This window comes from Diuraphis noxia, unplaced genomic scaffold, assembly GCF_037042655.1.
Source record: "Diuraphis noxia isolate RWA-SAM2 unplaced genomic scaffold, SU_Dnox_SAM2 contig0005, whole genome shotgun sequence".
NCBI lineage: Eukaryota > Metazoa > Arthropoda > Insecta > Hemiptera > Aphididae > Diuraphis > Diuraphis noxia.
The window spans coordinates 39,442,115-39,459,007 of record NW_028301715.1 but is presented as its reverse complement, the minus strand read 5'-3'; the positions used below and the strand labels follow the sequence as shown (position 1 = coordinate 39,459,007).

Below are 16,893 nucleotides of genomic sequence, written 5' to 3'. Positions count from 1 at the left end.
GTAGAAAAAAAAATTGCGAGACTGAGGAACGCGACCATAATTTACCACATATCACATATACGCGCATAGCTTTGAGATTATCAATTTACTTATTATCATTATGAGACGACTGCACGCATATTATAATATTATGTATAGACTTACCGATAACAGATCTATACATTAACTATATGCAGGTCTGCACGCTCATGTAAAACAATTTTTTTCAACAATATAATGCGTTATATTTGTATACACTCCATCACGCATACTTTTTAGCAAGGCTGGGCAAGTTAATGATTTTTTTTTAACTCAGTCAAGTTAAGTTAAATTGAAATCTAAATCAAGTTAATAGATAGTTAAAAGTTAATTCAAAATTTTCTATCAATTGAATTTAGTTAAGAGTTAACCATAATTTAATATTAACTTTTTAACTCAAGTTAAGTTAAAAAAGTCTCTTGTTTTCTTATAAGTAAAATTAAAATAATCGGTACCTAAAATTGTTCATGTTATTAGACCAAAGAACTATTACTATTTTATGTGTGCAAAAGCTAACAGTACACATTTTGTTAGCATACGTCTTATAACCTTATAAAATGTGTACCTATCAGCAATTTGTATTCCAACAATAGTTCACAAAATTAAATTATTTTAACTTAATTAGTTTAAATGTAAAATTAACTCAAATTAATTCAAAAGCTCCTAAAGTTATTAATTAAGTTAATAAACATAAAAAAATAACTTATTAAGTTAAAAAGTTAAATTAACTTAACTTTAAGTTATTAACGCGTTAATGCCCAGCCTTGCTTTTTAGTATCCTGCACACATGTGATACTCGTATATTTTGAATTATTATGTATACAATCGTTCTATATACTTTTTGGCCATAATTAGCATTTCCACACATTCTACACTTACGTACCTACTTTGTACACGCTGTTTATATTTTATTTAAATAATATATAATATCATATCATACAGAAAAAGACAGAGAGAAAGAGAGTGAGAGAGAATGACACATAATATTATATACTATATATTATAATATTATATAGCTCAACGCATCGAAGAGTCTAAAGCCGGCGAAGGATCTAAAAAAGATAAAACGGTAGTATTTAATTATTATTATTTTTTTTTTAATTAATTATTTATTTACGTCTTATATTAGCACTGTCATAACATAGGCTTTTTTTGTTATTCGAATATTAAAACAACTAGCTGCTTTGGCTAGAATTTATACTTGCGTACTATATATACATTTATTCTGCGGCGCTTTCGCCATGCGATCTGTGTTTTTGTCGTATTATATTATATATATTTATATATTTATTATTTATATATAATATATATAGACTCTTTAACAGTGGCGGATTTAGAATTTTATTAAAAAGGGGATGTACACATTTTTATACCTATATGCACATATTATAATATATTATGTTTAGTTTATTCTATTCTTTTCATAATGCCGTTGTGTACCATCGTTTATTTATTATATTATAAAAATAATAGGTAATAAAACTATGTTCAAGACATTTTTTTTTAATAATATTAAAAATACCTACACAATTAATATGTTAATATAATATTATAATATTATTTAATAGTATGTATTATTATAATATCATGTTACATATGTTATGATTATATAATTGTAATGTTTTAAAATAATATTTGTATTAACCTTCAGTAATAATGTATTGATAGCATTATGATTACGGAAATGCTATCTGGAATATATTTTTGCCAAATATTTTAACCAATATTTCCTTGGTGAATGTGCAATTTTTTTTAGGCCACGGGGGGACTCAGAAGATATATTTTACCCTGATTCACACCAACCTCTGTAGATCCGCCACTGCTTTCTAAGCTTATTATATATATTACTATTGAACAAACATTATATACTTAGCCTACGTGAATGTATTGTATGCGTTACGCCAAACTAATACTGTTTTGACGACGTGCATGTCATCATTTATTATTACGTATTATAATACTACTATGCCTTTTCTTTGTGACATGATGTTACATAAGTATCCGTAACGGAAACATCACCAACTGAATTTAACGCCTATATTGTCATAATTATTGCATATACACGATGCACGTGTGAACCGTATCGATTTTTAAACCACCATTGCGATTTAAATCAAATATGTACGATTTACTTATTGTTTTACGAGCATAATATAATACTTACGTGGAAAACATTAATATTGGAAAAATCGGTACGAGAATCACACGTGTCTCGTCTGTTGACGGTCTGTATTATTATTTTGTTTTATCATACGGCGGTCGATTGAATCGCGTTCTTTCTTATATACTACTTGTACACTTCTTTCTTTCGTCTACTAAGGTTGCAAACATTTCTTCTTTCAAGTCTCTAATATGCATACTTAAATAATATATTATAATATAATGTGTTCGTTAATATAATCTATTTTTATATATTATTGTTTCACATATTGCAGCTGATAATAGGTACTATATCGTATTATCGCAGCTTGAGCAAGCTTTGATTATTATTATAATATATTGTGCGTCATATTACGAACGAATGAAATATTGCAAAAGCTACACGATTAAGAGTCATATTATTGTTATTATTATTATTATTATTATCATCATTATTATTACAACAAAATTTTCTATATTACCTATAGTATACGCTTAAATTACGTTATTATTATTTCATAGTCTGCATATAAATATATATATAGACGCTTTTGTATGTGTTGTAATTTATTATTATATAATTGTTTTTTTTTCTGTACTCGTAAATTGGCTCATCGGTTTTCCGGAGGCGATCGCTTAGCGCCGTTCACTCTGCTCTGTGGCGGTTCCCATATTGTTACATTAAATAATATCACATTAAAATACGCGAGCTATTATGAGTTTTATATCATTATACGACATTAAGACATAATATACTCATGTCGGCAATAAATTAAAATATAATAGATCACGATTCACGATATCTATAATACATTAATACATATATAATCATAAATCATAATCATAATAATAATAATTATATATAATCGTTGGTGTTTTCGTTTTATTATTACGATTAAGTATATAATAAATACCTATATATGTACGTAACGAGTATATAATTTATTATACATAATATGTTATTATGATAATATCACTATACATACAATTTGCGGAGAAAATACAATTGTTGAATTGCCGAACGCTGTAAACAACGGTGTTGTTTTCGCATAAATAACTGCCTTTAAAAGTGCGGTTCGTGTTTATCATAATATATGTTGTGATGTATACTCGTCTTTTGTACTGTTTTTGTGACGTCCATATCATTTCAGACGTCTAAATGACAATTGTTTCACTATTAAATTGTATATAATGACGCAATCATCATTAAACAAAACATGTTAAAAAAATATATATTATACATATATGACATGGTCGCACACTCCAAAAAGGAAGTATCCTCAAGAACGAACTGGAACCAAAAAGTCATATATAATGATTTGATAATTTAGACTTTGAGTTACCTCATCTATATACTTTATAATTAAAAAATGAGTATATACCGATACACATAAAAAAATAAGATACAATTGAGGGTGGCTTCTGAGGGTAACATTTTGATCAAATTTAAACTTGTGCGAGTGTGAGTAACTAGGAAATTAAACAGTACCTAATTTTCGAAATAATTTATATATTGGATTAGCTTAAACAAACCCTTCACTAGTTTTTTCTAGTCTTTTTACTGCTATCTATATATTACTGTCATTGTTTTGATCTACCGTAGACCGGAAAAATGTCCAATGTCCCTAAGATCCGGGCCAACCCTCGTGCCGGAATTCATATGTGTAAGATTATATTATGGAAAGCGATAGGACTATATATCTATTTCGATATTTTAGCCCTTCTAACCATCAACACATACTAAAAATTTCTTTGACCAAACCACGGTAAGTCTGCGGCCGTGTCATATTATATACAATATAACTGTCGTATTGCTAAAATCGCCTTTAACCGCATCATGTGCAATCAAACGGTTTTGGGTTCTTATCGCTTGTTGTCGTTATATTATTAAAAAATTATAATTTACAATACATTTCATACTTCCATATACAAACATATGTATAAATTATTAATACATTCGTGTCATGTTTTGCAAAGAAGCTCTCTGGGAGACTGCCGCTGCAAATACTTTGGAAGTACGACCTACACACTATATAATAATATTCACGTTTTGAAGTCGAATGACTCGACGTCTCTTGATCGTTTCGGAATATACGAAAATATGTAATACAATATAATGTATTTTTTATATCGTATTATATTATTGTATAATAATTATTACTATTGTCGTAAAGCAGCGGCTGTCACTCAGGGCTTATAGATTGCCTGCAACAATATTGTGCTGCAATAATTATATTATTATGAATTACATGATAAACATAATACATACCAATTTTTGCGCTCATATAAAATGTACTCAGCCCGATGTATAGTTTAGGACCTAACAGATTAGGTTATAACGGCGAATCTTGCAGGGACATTTTTACATTCATAATATGACCTACTCTTGAGATTTGTACGAGTATATTGTACAAACAAAATATACATAATGCTATTCATTGTTTGGTTTGCTGTAGGTACCTACAACATAATATAAGTTATTTATTTTGTCGACCGATCGTTGCATCTAAATTATTATTTTTTTATTGGCCAATCAAAATACATCTTTATGCATACATAAAAAACATGTCAGTAAAATACATAATATGAGATGTTCAAAAGAAAATAAAGATTGAAAAAAAACATTATAAACACGGTGGTGGTTCAGACACGAATTGGTTTTTTTAGTGATTTTTCTCAATCATTTTTTTTTTTTACTTCTTAATAATAAAAGTTGTCCATATAAAATACAAACGTAAAATATCATATTATTATTACTATTGTGTATTTATATATTTGGTAGTTTCGTTAAATATTATATAAAGACAGTAGAAAGAGGCCTATATATTTTTCTATTGCTCCGGGCTTCAAATTACATAAATCAAGAGCTGATCATCTGGTTGTGAAGATTCAAGCTTATTACAAATTGGGCCCACGGTGACGATAACACACGGCTGGTGCGACACGCTTTCTCATAATACTATATATAATATAATATTGAACCCTCCAAATATTATTAGGTTTAACTCGAGCGAGATTGGTATGTATTATAGTTATCTGATGCAGATATTATATTATATACTTACACAACAAGACCATATGCCTATCCCCGCTCTTAAATGAGATTTTATTATACTGATAGTAAGTGTATTTCCTTTAAATAAAATATTTTTGTCCAGTGGCCTACAATTGAAATGGGGTTTTAGAGCATGAAAATTCTGAAATACACATTTTTTTACGATATTCAAATTCTTAGTCATTTCATTGTGCACGTGCGGAATAGAACTTGAATTTTTTTATTTATCAACAAGCATTTCCAACACTAGATTTGAAAGAACAGTATTTTTTTTTAGCAATTTTGATCTTTTAAGTTTAAATCATATGGTTCTAGATCCAAAAATTATTGAAATACATGTTATAACTTACAACGAGTTAAATTTTCAATTAAAATGACTAAATAATTATGTTTTTAGTCTATCTTATTTTATATGATTATCTAAATTTGCACGCGATCTTGTATGTTTTTAACCAAAATAAATTAACTCCTTGTAATTCAGTGAATGTTGTTGGTTCAAGAACCATTGTTAATAAATCAAAACAAACATACGAAAATCCGGTCTATCTAAATCGGTGTTGAAAATACGTTCAGACATTCTTTTAAAAAAAAAAAAACTGAAATTTGCATTGCGCACGAACTCGATGAAATAGCTAAAAATCGTCAAAAAATGTGTCGTAACTCTTCCTGAAATTTTTTTTTTAAAGGTTTAACTGTGTTATAAACTATACAATATTATGTTGTCTGCAGATATAGCTTAAAATAACCTTTCGGACGACAACGTAATATTACGCAGCGATACCCAATTATTTTATACGTTATTGTTGCAAGATAATAATTTATGATGTGCACTGCTGCAGCTTAAGCGATGTTTTATATTACACAATTGACTAATCTTTGACGCGCTCGCGCGCGTGCCACATCGGTCGTGCGCGCGCGCACGCGTGTTTTTTTTTTGTGTCCGCAGCCCAATGCTCAGATTGCCCGACTACCATTGGGAAGAGTACGTGGACGGTACGCTGGTGCCGGTTTGCCGTACCGAGGCGTTCACCGTGTGGCCGGTGCTGTTCTTTGTCGGCACGATATCAGCGTTCTTCGTGGTGCCGCTGTTCGTGCTGTCCATACTGTACGTGATCATCGCTCGGCACCTGATGGCCAATCCGGGAACAGTGGCGCCGAACACCAACCGGGCGGCGCTTCGGTACCGCCGTCAAGTGGTGCTCATGCTGGGCACCGTAGTCGTGTCCTTCTTTATGTGCTTGCTTCCGTTTCGGGCGCTCATCCTATGGATCATCCTGGCGCCACCCGACTACAACATCATGGAGATGATCGGCGTCAAGAACTTTTACTTGCTGCTGTTCTTCAGTCGGATTATGCTGTACATCAACTCGGCGCTCAACCCCATCCTGTACAACCTCATGTCGTCCAAGTTCCGAGACGGGTTCCGGCGGCTGTGTGGCTTGCGCCGCGGCCCGTGGGGCAACCGGCACCTGGGCCGCAAGGGCACAGTGACCACGACTTCTGCGCACGCGGGTGGCTCGGCCACCGGTGGCACTACCACCACCACCGGTACGTCAAGCGTCAAAAGCGACGGTGGCGGCAGCGACCGGAGGACGTCAGTGGCCACGGCCAACATGTACGCCCGGATGAAGCGCAACGGCATTACCGTCGTATCGGGGGTCGAGCGGAGTGGCCGGACGACTGGCGGTGGCGGCCGGCACATCATCAAACGGTTGAACATCACCACGGCCGGCATTCTTAAACTCCATCAGCCGTCACCGCACGAGAGTTACGTCTGATGATCATACATCGAGTCTTCGTCATAATAAATAGAACAGTTATTTATTAAATATTTGTTGTGATAAATATTGTGTATGTGTGTGTGTGTGTGTGTGTGTGTGTGTGTGTTTGTGTTTGCCAAATACCATTGTTGTGATGATCGAAAGAAACATGGGCGGAAATCTGATAAAATTGTTAAGGGAGGAGTGGGAGGCTATAACAATTTACAATAATTACTTAAGAAAAAAAATGTTAGTTTTTCTATTAAAATCATTCTTAAAATTACATAGTTTATACAACAAAGGTATTCGAAATCACGAAAAATAAAAATTATTTTTACTTTAAATTTCATAAAATATTCAATTTAATAATGTTAGAGACTTAGAGTTAAGCCAATTCGCATCTAAACTCCGATAAGTATAGTCCGAATCGTAATCACCTTAATGAGTAGGTACTGATGGAAGTGTTGAGACTTTAGTAGACTGTAGTCGTGATTCATGTTCGCACATCTATATTTATAGAAATATAAGGAATATTTTGTTCTATTTATTATTCAGTCACACCTGTCACCTATTATTTTTATAATACATTTTCCGATTTACTACAGTTTTTATGAGGACAAGATTTGGAAATCCAAAATAATAAAATTATTTGTCCGGTCGATTTAAGGGGAGCTACGACTGAGACGGCTATTTGGAAGGAACTATCGAAACAAACCTCCCCTTCCATCGCCACTGCTTATTTCCGCCAATGAATCGAGATCATATAGTTTTTGTGGTATTTTAACGGTTTTTAGATTTGTATATGAAACTATTGTTCCTGGACCAATTTTCATTGAGATATAATATAATTTAGAGTTTACGCGTCGAGTCCTATCTTTGTTATTTCACATATATAACATATATACTGGAAATGAGTAGTTTAAAGTGGAAAAAAATGTCATCTCAATATTCAGCACCTAATTATATATTGTCCTTAACCTTAATCAATCCGATTTATAAGGATGATATAATATAATTCTTAAATACCACGATTTCTGTGTCGAATCACTATATTCATCGGATAGATCATTGATAATACAAATCAGGTGTCTGTCGATTTCCATAACAATTACCTTTTCACAGTTTTTAAGGAATTCGTCTCTATTCAGCGGTTCGTGACGGCCGAGAAACATTGCTGTCGACATTGAAATGAAAGACCCTCCGCTAGTATTGCATAGTGTTTATCTGGAAAAGGACGCATTTTCAGTCATGATATTATATTTTTTTATTATTTGTGATTGATATAAAAATTAAATAGGTTTAATATCATATAATACATATATACCAACGAAATATCGCTGCTTGAAACTCCGTCCGTTTCTGTTGTATTGTCGGATGGGATAATCGCTATTGTGTATAATAATAATAATATTACCTGTTCGAATAATAATCATGTCGCTAGAATAATATATTAACCCATCATATTAATAATAGCAGTAATAGCACAGATGTTGCGGTCTCTCCGACACTTGCTATACGGTCGCAAAAACATATTGACTTAAGCCTTATTATATAATACGATACCTGTGCAACCATTGGTATATCGGTAACATCACATAATATTATGTAAATATTATAAAATAAATAGCTATCTAATTTATAGTGAGCCCCATAACGATGTCGCATTGTTCGTTTTTTTGTCCCCGCCAGACCGTTTCACGGTTATCTTCTCCTGCAGAATTTTACGCCACATATCACACCGTTACATATCTCCGGTCGATTTTATCCTTTCGGTGATTTTCATCAATTTTTATCTAAACTACTAGATTACCTATTTTAACACAAGCATATTTGTAACATATATTTTAATATAATAATATGAAATACTCACCAACCACTCTCTGGACTATTCGTCCCACACGCATCCTCCGACACAGATCACGCGTATCTGTCCGCCTTCAACAATAATAATATACAACGATCAGTATACGTATACGTATTATATAAAATGCAAGAAAATATATACAGGGGAGGGGTTAAAGAAACACCCCCGCCAGTCATGTTTTTAAAAAAAATTTCATATTCACATTATTATATCCACATAGATCTTTGTAATTTTTATTTATTTTTTACGATAAATTGACAATATTTTGTACATCAAAGATGATAATGTTTATTATTTCTCCATTTATATATGTGCCCCGTGTTAATGTTTATACGAGTTTGATGTATTATGCAACAATATATCGACAAAATATGTCCAAAGTGTTACGTTTGACATAATAAAGATACCGGATGTCCGGATGTACCTTATATAGCTACACGATATTTTATTACATTGAAATTATTTTGCTGTAGGCAGATTTTTTGGCCAAATGTGAACTCCTTCACGAATAACTTTTTTACCTGAAAATCAAAGATACTGTAATCTCTTACATTTTTCCTTTTAAAAAATATGGTAATATTACTGAAATTCACGATTTTGAAGTTGAAAAGCTCAGAAAACTAAAAATTATCATAACTTGAATACCATAAATATTTATTTACGAATGATTTCAATAATGGTGAATCTGAAATTGGAAAATGTTTAGTTCTCATCACATTCAGTTTACCATTATTGCAAGATGCTATCGATATTGGAGATTACTTTGTACTTGATTTGTTAGAAAATATGCCATCTGACGATAAAATCCAACAATATTGCAACTATTTATCTGAAAATTATATTTTCTCGTTTTCATTATTTCCTCCAAAATTCTAATGATACTACTAATGCATGTGAATCATTTCATTCAAGATTTAATAGTAGTTTTTATCATCATCATCCAAATCTCCATTTATTCATGAAAGTTTAAAAAGATGTACATACCGAAACATACATTGCAATTAGAAGCAGTCATACAACACAACGCAGACAGACAAAACCAATTTCGAGACTTCGTCAAAAAAATAATATGTACGAGGAGAAATTTCAGGTTTAGAGTCTGTTTATCTCCAAGTATGCCACGAAAATAAATAAATTAAATTTTTGTTTTAAACGTAAATTATTATGACTATTGTTTTATTAACATTTTTATTATATTTTTCAAACAATTTTTGTTTTATGTGTTAATATATTGCAAGACTGATATTTTTTACAGCAATACGAGTGGTATTAATTTTTTTTAGGAATTAACACTATCTTTTTAAGGAGATTACACTACATTTGTAGGAGTTTACCATTCCCTGATTTTTTTTCAGACAACAATGTACGTGTATAGGTGTGGGTAATAATTTTTTATTTCCGTTTCCGTTATCAATACATATTATTATACTTTGCTATATTTATACGATATAGGTGCATATAATACGTATGAACGGCATTTCGAATATTAAATTGTTTTTAATCGATTATTTTTTTATAATGTTTATCATTGCATTATATATGCATGCTATTGATTCAGAACGATTTGGACACGCGTTTACAAATTACATTATATTATTTATATATTTATTCAAACGGTCCTCCAAGGAATAAGAAGAAATAACAATGCCTTTTGATAAATTAGGTACCATATAGATAAATTGTTCACAAGCAATGGTTATATTCAAAAACTTTCGAAAATAATAAATTTTTATATGGCCGATGGCCATTTTGCGATGTTTGTATAACAAAAAATTGCCATTTACTTTGAAATTTTTATTTTACTTAAAAACATAATATCCAATAATTATTATTAATATTTAAATTATTTAACTTTTTATATTGTTTTTTTTTCGATTCTCTACATGTCATGTTTTGTTTCCTCGTGTGATAATATAATCCTTCAATATACGAATATTTTTGTATGTATTAATAATACGCGAAAACCATACGCCGTAAAGTATAACGTTCTAAAAATAATAATAAATAACTAGTCCCAAGCTAAAAGAAACTCAAGGCAAATAATAAAACTATTGTGGTGTGAAATTTAATACAAATATTTTGTTTAATTCTGAATTTTTGATGACTCTGTGTACAATAATAATATTATATCAATGTATCGGTGCACGCACGCTTTTATTATAAGACGTTAAACTGAATTATATTCAAATGGTATATTTATATCGGAATTAAACCCCCCCCCCCCAAAAAAAAAAAAAAAAATCCCAAAACAGTTCGCTTTTTGTACATATTAATATACTATCGACCTGGACGCAATTGCCGCATCCAAGTCAATTAATCGCATTGTCTACCTATTATATAAATTAAAATATTATTCATTCCTGTTGTACACACTCACTCTAAGTTCGCATGTTGTGTATATTATAGTATAGTATACTATTCAGTATTCGTTATCCTTTTGTACCCAGTGCAGTATTGAGACGAAAAACGCAATGATTAAATCACGCCGAATAACTTTTATAATAACTATAACAAACGCCTAATAACTGTTACCTGCGCGTATTCCGTGATCACAATTTATTAGGATTACTCGACCTATACAGCGAATTTCCCGCAAAGTTTTTTAAAAGTACATTTATCATATTACCAACTATATTAGCCATTGAAAGTCTGACCGTGGATTTTTATTAATACCGATGGCTTATATAAGAGTAGGTCATACGGTGTTGGACGTTCGCAAACAATATTTAAACTAGGAAGGTAACTCTTTTATTTTTTTTGTTACTCAAAAATCATATCACCAACTAAAGGAATAATCTAAATAGGTATTACTAACTTTTTTAATTTTTCAGGGGAAACGTATTTTTTTCAAAAATAACCATTTTTTCAAGAAATTTTAAACTCAACCAAAACTTTACTAATTTTTCAGGGAATCCTAGGTTTTTAACATTTTTTAATTCGGAAATTTTAAGCTCTATAGGATGCGTACGTCATAATGTTCACGTACGCGCGCGTGTTTGTGTGTGTGTGTGTGTGTGTGTGTTTATGTGTGTGTGTGTAGTGGCCACCGATGCATACAACGAAAAAAAAATTTAAAATAGAAAATATTACGTTAGTAATAACATAATATTATACAATATACCTATAGCGTCCTTCTCTATGATTATTTAATAAGTTTTACTCACCTTCCCTCAGCCCTGCGTGGCGTGGCTCTTCATATATATACCTAGTTTTAAAACTATATAACAGGGATGGGCAACTGGCGGCCCGCGTACCTTTTTTATCTGGTCCGCGCTTCATATAAAACCTCATCCTCAATTATCACATTAAATAATAATTGTGAATATAAATAAATAAAGATAAAAAATAAATGTTAGTAAATTTAAAGGATCTTTTTTTTTTTTTTGCTTTCTCCTATGCACTGCGGCCCGCTAGATTTTAAAGTACTTAAAAGTGGCCCGCTAGTAAGAGTTGCCCATCTCTGCTATATAATATTGTATATTATGAACATTAGACAATATTGTTAATCACATGTTTGAATCTGTATTATATAATTGTAATGTCATCCTAAATATTAAATATTGTAGACTGTAGTACCTCCTATACCAAAACTCAACTATGTAATATTATCATTACGATTTTTATAGTTCCTTTGTGTGTATGTTTGTTTGTGTTTGTGTGTACGCGCGTGTGTGTATATGTATTAATTGAAATATTTTATATTATTATGATATTTTTATTATAAAATAATATATATTATAGGTACCTATATAAAATTGTACAATGTAATTATGTACTGCTACAATATGCATTCGGTGCGTAGGTATTATACTTATCAATACAGGAATAAGTCGATTTTTTTATAGTTTGTCGGTTATTTCGTTCGATTTACGAGTATTATAAAAAATGTGTTTTAGATAGGTACGAGCACTACGAGCTACCTGTTGGTCACCTGCAGCCAATCTAAAGTTATATCTGATTAGTTTTTAGTACCGAAATTTAATTTACGATTGTTGTCTTAAATTAGGCATAAACAAATCCATAATCCATTAGTCATCTATCCATACAAGAGACGTTTTATCGTTTGTTAAAAAGTATAGTAATTCTTGATTTATTTCCTAATAAGTATTGACATTTGTTCACGTCTGAAGCATGTTTTCATTTTTCACGACTGTAATACTTACACCATGTTATTTAATACGGCAAATGCTCGAGCAGAGGTCAGAGGATCTTCTCAACCAATTTTTCCGCGTAACATTATGAGGAAATGATACATTTTGTTTCTCAGACAAACAAATATTATTATACCATAATGTGACATGCATTGGCGCAACTAGGTCTAAAATATTGGGAGAGCTGAAGTCCTACAAATAAATTTAGTCAATGTGAGCCATGGGGGGCTGAAGCCTCCCATACCCCCATTGCCGCAGCCACAGAACAATAATTATTAATTGAAATAAAAACAATTATAAAATATTATTACTATACTATATTATTTTAAATCATGCACCTACTTCTATGTAGTATGTTTTGCATAAAATATTTAAATACTCGTATTATGACATTATCGATAATCTCATAGATTATAATTAATTTTTCACATTTATTAGATAAGAATATCATTATTAATTATGTAGGATTGTAGGAATTCCAAAATAAACTATAGTAATATTATTTTATATTTGTACAATATACTTTTGAATAACTCTCTTCGTCATATACTACTAATATTATTTAGTATGTATCTCACTATCCCATGCTTAAATTATCATTAAATTTTTAATAATCAAAACAATTTGGGGGGCTTAGCCCCCCCCCCTAGTTGCGCCTATGGTGACATGTACACATAAATTCCGCAAATTTTACGATACAATATTTCTGATTTTATTTTCAATGTGGTTTAATTTACTATGGACTGCTTATATATTAATGATGTGCGTACCTATATCATAAATAATATTTTCAAATACCTCTATTAGAAATCAATAACATATTTTATTTTATCAAACTGTATTTTTATAGCTAAAAATTGATTTCAGTAGGTATAATATAGAAATCGGTTTAAAAAAAATTAAAAGTTTACGCACGGAAAAAATGTTTGTCTGATGAGCAAAATTATGATCAGTAACCGTGCAATTTTCTTGTAATGATACACGGATAATCAGAATTTTGAGAGAATCGTTTTTCGTTAAAAACAGCTAATGTGATGATTTCCGCGGGAAAAATAAAAACAAAATACTTACCTATACAGTAGGTATATTAGCATTCCTGTTATCTATTCTATTTTATTAGCGCACCGACCAATAACATTATATATATATAATATATATATATATGCATGTAAGTCCTACCTTTAATCTATAGTATAGTATATATTATGTATATTATATATTGTATAATGTAATAATGTATGTATATTTTTTAATATATATATATATATTATGCAAGGTAATTCATCAATAATGACCATTGCTCAACGCTCATTCCATTTTTCTATCAATGATGTAGTCATTGAAAATCAAATTTTTGGAATTTTTTAATATAAAACTCTTGAGATTTGTTGTAATACGTACTTACAGAGTGTCCTTTGGAGATACAAACTTCTATTCTTCAAATGAGTACTCTAGCTGTTTTACAATAAATACGAACGAGTAGTTTATGAGTTATTTTACTTTTTGTATACTAAGGATAATTTATTATAAGTCTATAATAATAGGTTCGCAATTTATGGGACTATGGGAGCTATATATAGTGAATTGAAAATTGCAATAATTAGTATCAATATTTATAATGTATTAAAATGGGTCAAGTCCCTATAGATATTAAATACTATAGATCTAAGATCTATCCCACTATATATCTATTTTATATTTTTGTAAAGCCATTGTTAAGGAATATTAAGAATTAAAGTATCTATCCTTAGTATTAATTATAAACATTTTAACTATTGAAAAATTACACGTTTGATTTTTTTATAGGGTAGGTAAGGTAAGTACTTCAACATTTTTCAAATATTTTCCGCTAAATAACTTTCAGTAAAAAGGGGAATTTTAATTTGAAAAACAAAAGTTTATAACACCAAAGGACACTAAAAACCGTCAAGAATTTTAAATGTTGGTCTTTAAGTATAGATATAAAAAATTCAAAAATTCAAATGTATCATTAAATTAAAAGATGGGGTAGCATGGTTGGTGAATCACTCTGTGTAAATATATAATATTAAAAACATATGTGATAACAATAAAACATATGACAATAATATACCTATGTATATCGTACAGTATACACTACATACATATATATATATATATATACCTACTATATAGAGATAACAGATAAACACAATATTTATATTATATACCTTCAGCCAAGTTATAATTTATGTGCATTTTATAATTTTTCTTTTTTTTTTATCATTATAAGAGGAATACAATATGTTTTTTTTATTCGTTCATTTTTTATTATTACTATTATTATTATTATTATTATTTATTTTAAGCGTATTTTTACTTTTTACCGATTTTTACCATTGATTTAATCTGTGTACAAATTTTACCAAAGTCATATTATAGATAATATAGTAACTACTATTACCTGCATTATTTTATTATATAAGTGTACCTATAGTGACGTTCGTAAGACAGAACAATAAACCATAATCTATAAGCATCCTTGTTGAACCAGGTGTTTAACTTATTAACACAATATCCAGGCTGTTTGATAGCATTGATTTTAAAATAACTTTAAAAACAAGTATGGTCACCAACAAGGGTCAACCCATGCCTAAGTTTATCTACATCACTATTTACATGCAATTTTAAGTCCAGTATGAGCGATCACGAGACGCTCCTTTTCTTTAAAGCAAAAACAACGCTGAAAATACAATTTTACATCCCTTAGTTAACATTTTCAAAAATTTTTTGCTAAAATGTAATTTACCTATGCCGTATACTTTTTAGCTTAGTTTCGAAATTCACTCGGAAACCCATGCATCGCAAAATTAAAAAATATGTAAAATAGGCATGGTAATAACTATTATCAACAGGTAGTCACTCGCACTTAAGTTCGAAAACAATATCTACGTGGAATGTTTTTATAATTTTATACGCTTTACATCGTTGCGATGTCAAAATTAAACATCATGTACCTAGTAATAAATGCCTTGCTATAACTCTTAACATCTTGGTATTATATTATTATTTTAGGCAGGTATATGACATAATATGTTGTATAACATTAGTGATTGATCATTACCAAAAGTTTTTTTTTTTTTTGTTATTGATCTTAGCATTCTTAAGCCCGGCAACTAAGGCTATAGACTAAGCTGTTGTAGGGGTAAGGTTTTGATACGTTAGGTTTTTTTTACGGTTGTTACGGTATAGGTAACAAACACGTGTAAGTGTGGCAAAGTTTTTAACTACTATGAAACCCGGGTGGTCACCCATCCGGGAGCTAGTATCTGTGGCCGTTACTTACTCCTAATCGCATTCCACGATTGGTAGCAGCCAACACACCACTCCAAGCCACCAAAAAAGTTTATTCAGTATCGTATAATAATAATTTTCAACACATCACATAATCTTGATAATTTTGAGGGTACCTATACATATAATTATAAACTACACATTTCATCAAATACATTCAACTCTTATTCTTGTTTTAAGTTGTTATCATTTCTATATGCGAAACCATTAACGTGATGAAGCTTTTACCTCATTTGTCCGAGTAATCATAGGCAAATATGTCGTAAATCTTAAAATCCCTGTTTGAGCACTTCTCAGGGTTGGACCGACCGGGTTCAACAGTAAATCTAAGCCATCTAGAAAACCACTCAAACATATATATACAGGGTGATTTTTTAAGCATGCTCGCCCCATTTTTATGCTTAAATTATGCATATATTCAAATTTTGATTTTTGGAATATTTAAGTGTAGTTAAAGGCGATATTTTTGAGTACTTAGATTTTTCACAACTTTTAAGGAGTATCCTGTAGCGATACCAACTTTGGTTTTTCAAATGACAACCTATATGTTTTAAAGCAAAATGTGATTCAGATAATTTTTCTGAAAATTTTGAC

The 16,893-nt window shown here is 30.5% G+C and overlaps 1 protein-coding gene across 1 annotated transcript in view; it reads left to right on the top strand.

The window, feature by feature from the left end:
* LOC107168274 (ecdysis triggering hormone receptor) overlaps positions 1–15,129 on the top strand; it is a 178,660-nt gene extending 163,531 nt beyond the window's left edge. Inside the window, exon 4 of the mRNA XM_089229778.1 lies at positions 6,159–15,129. Coding sequence (XP_089085904.1) covers positions 6,159–6,990 — 832 coding nt within the window. The 3' untranslated portion in view covers positions 6,991–15,129. The remainder of the gene's footprint in view (positions 1–6,158) is intronic.
* Positions 15,130–16,893: the final 1,764 nt, after the last annotated feature.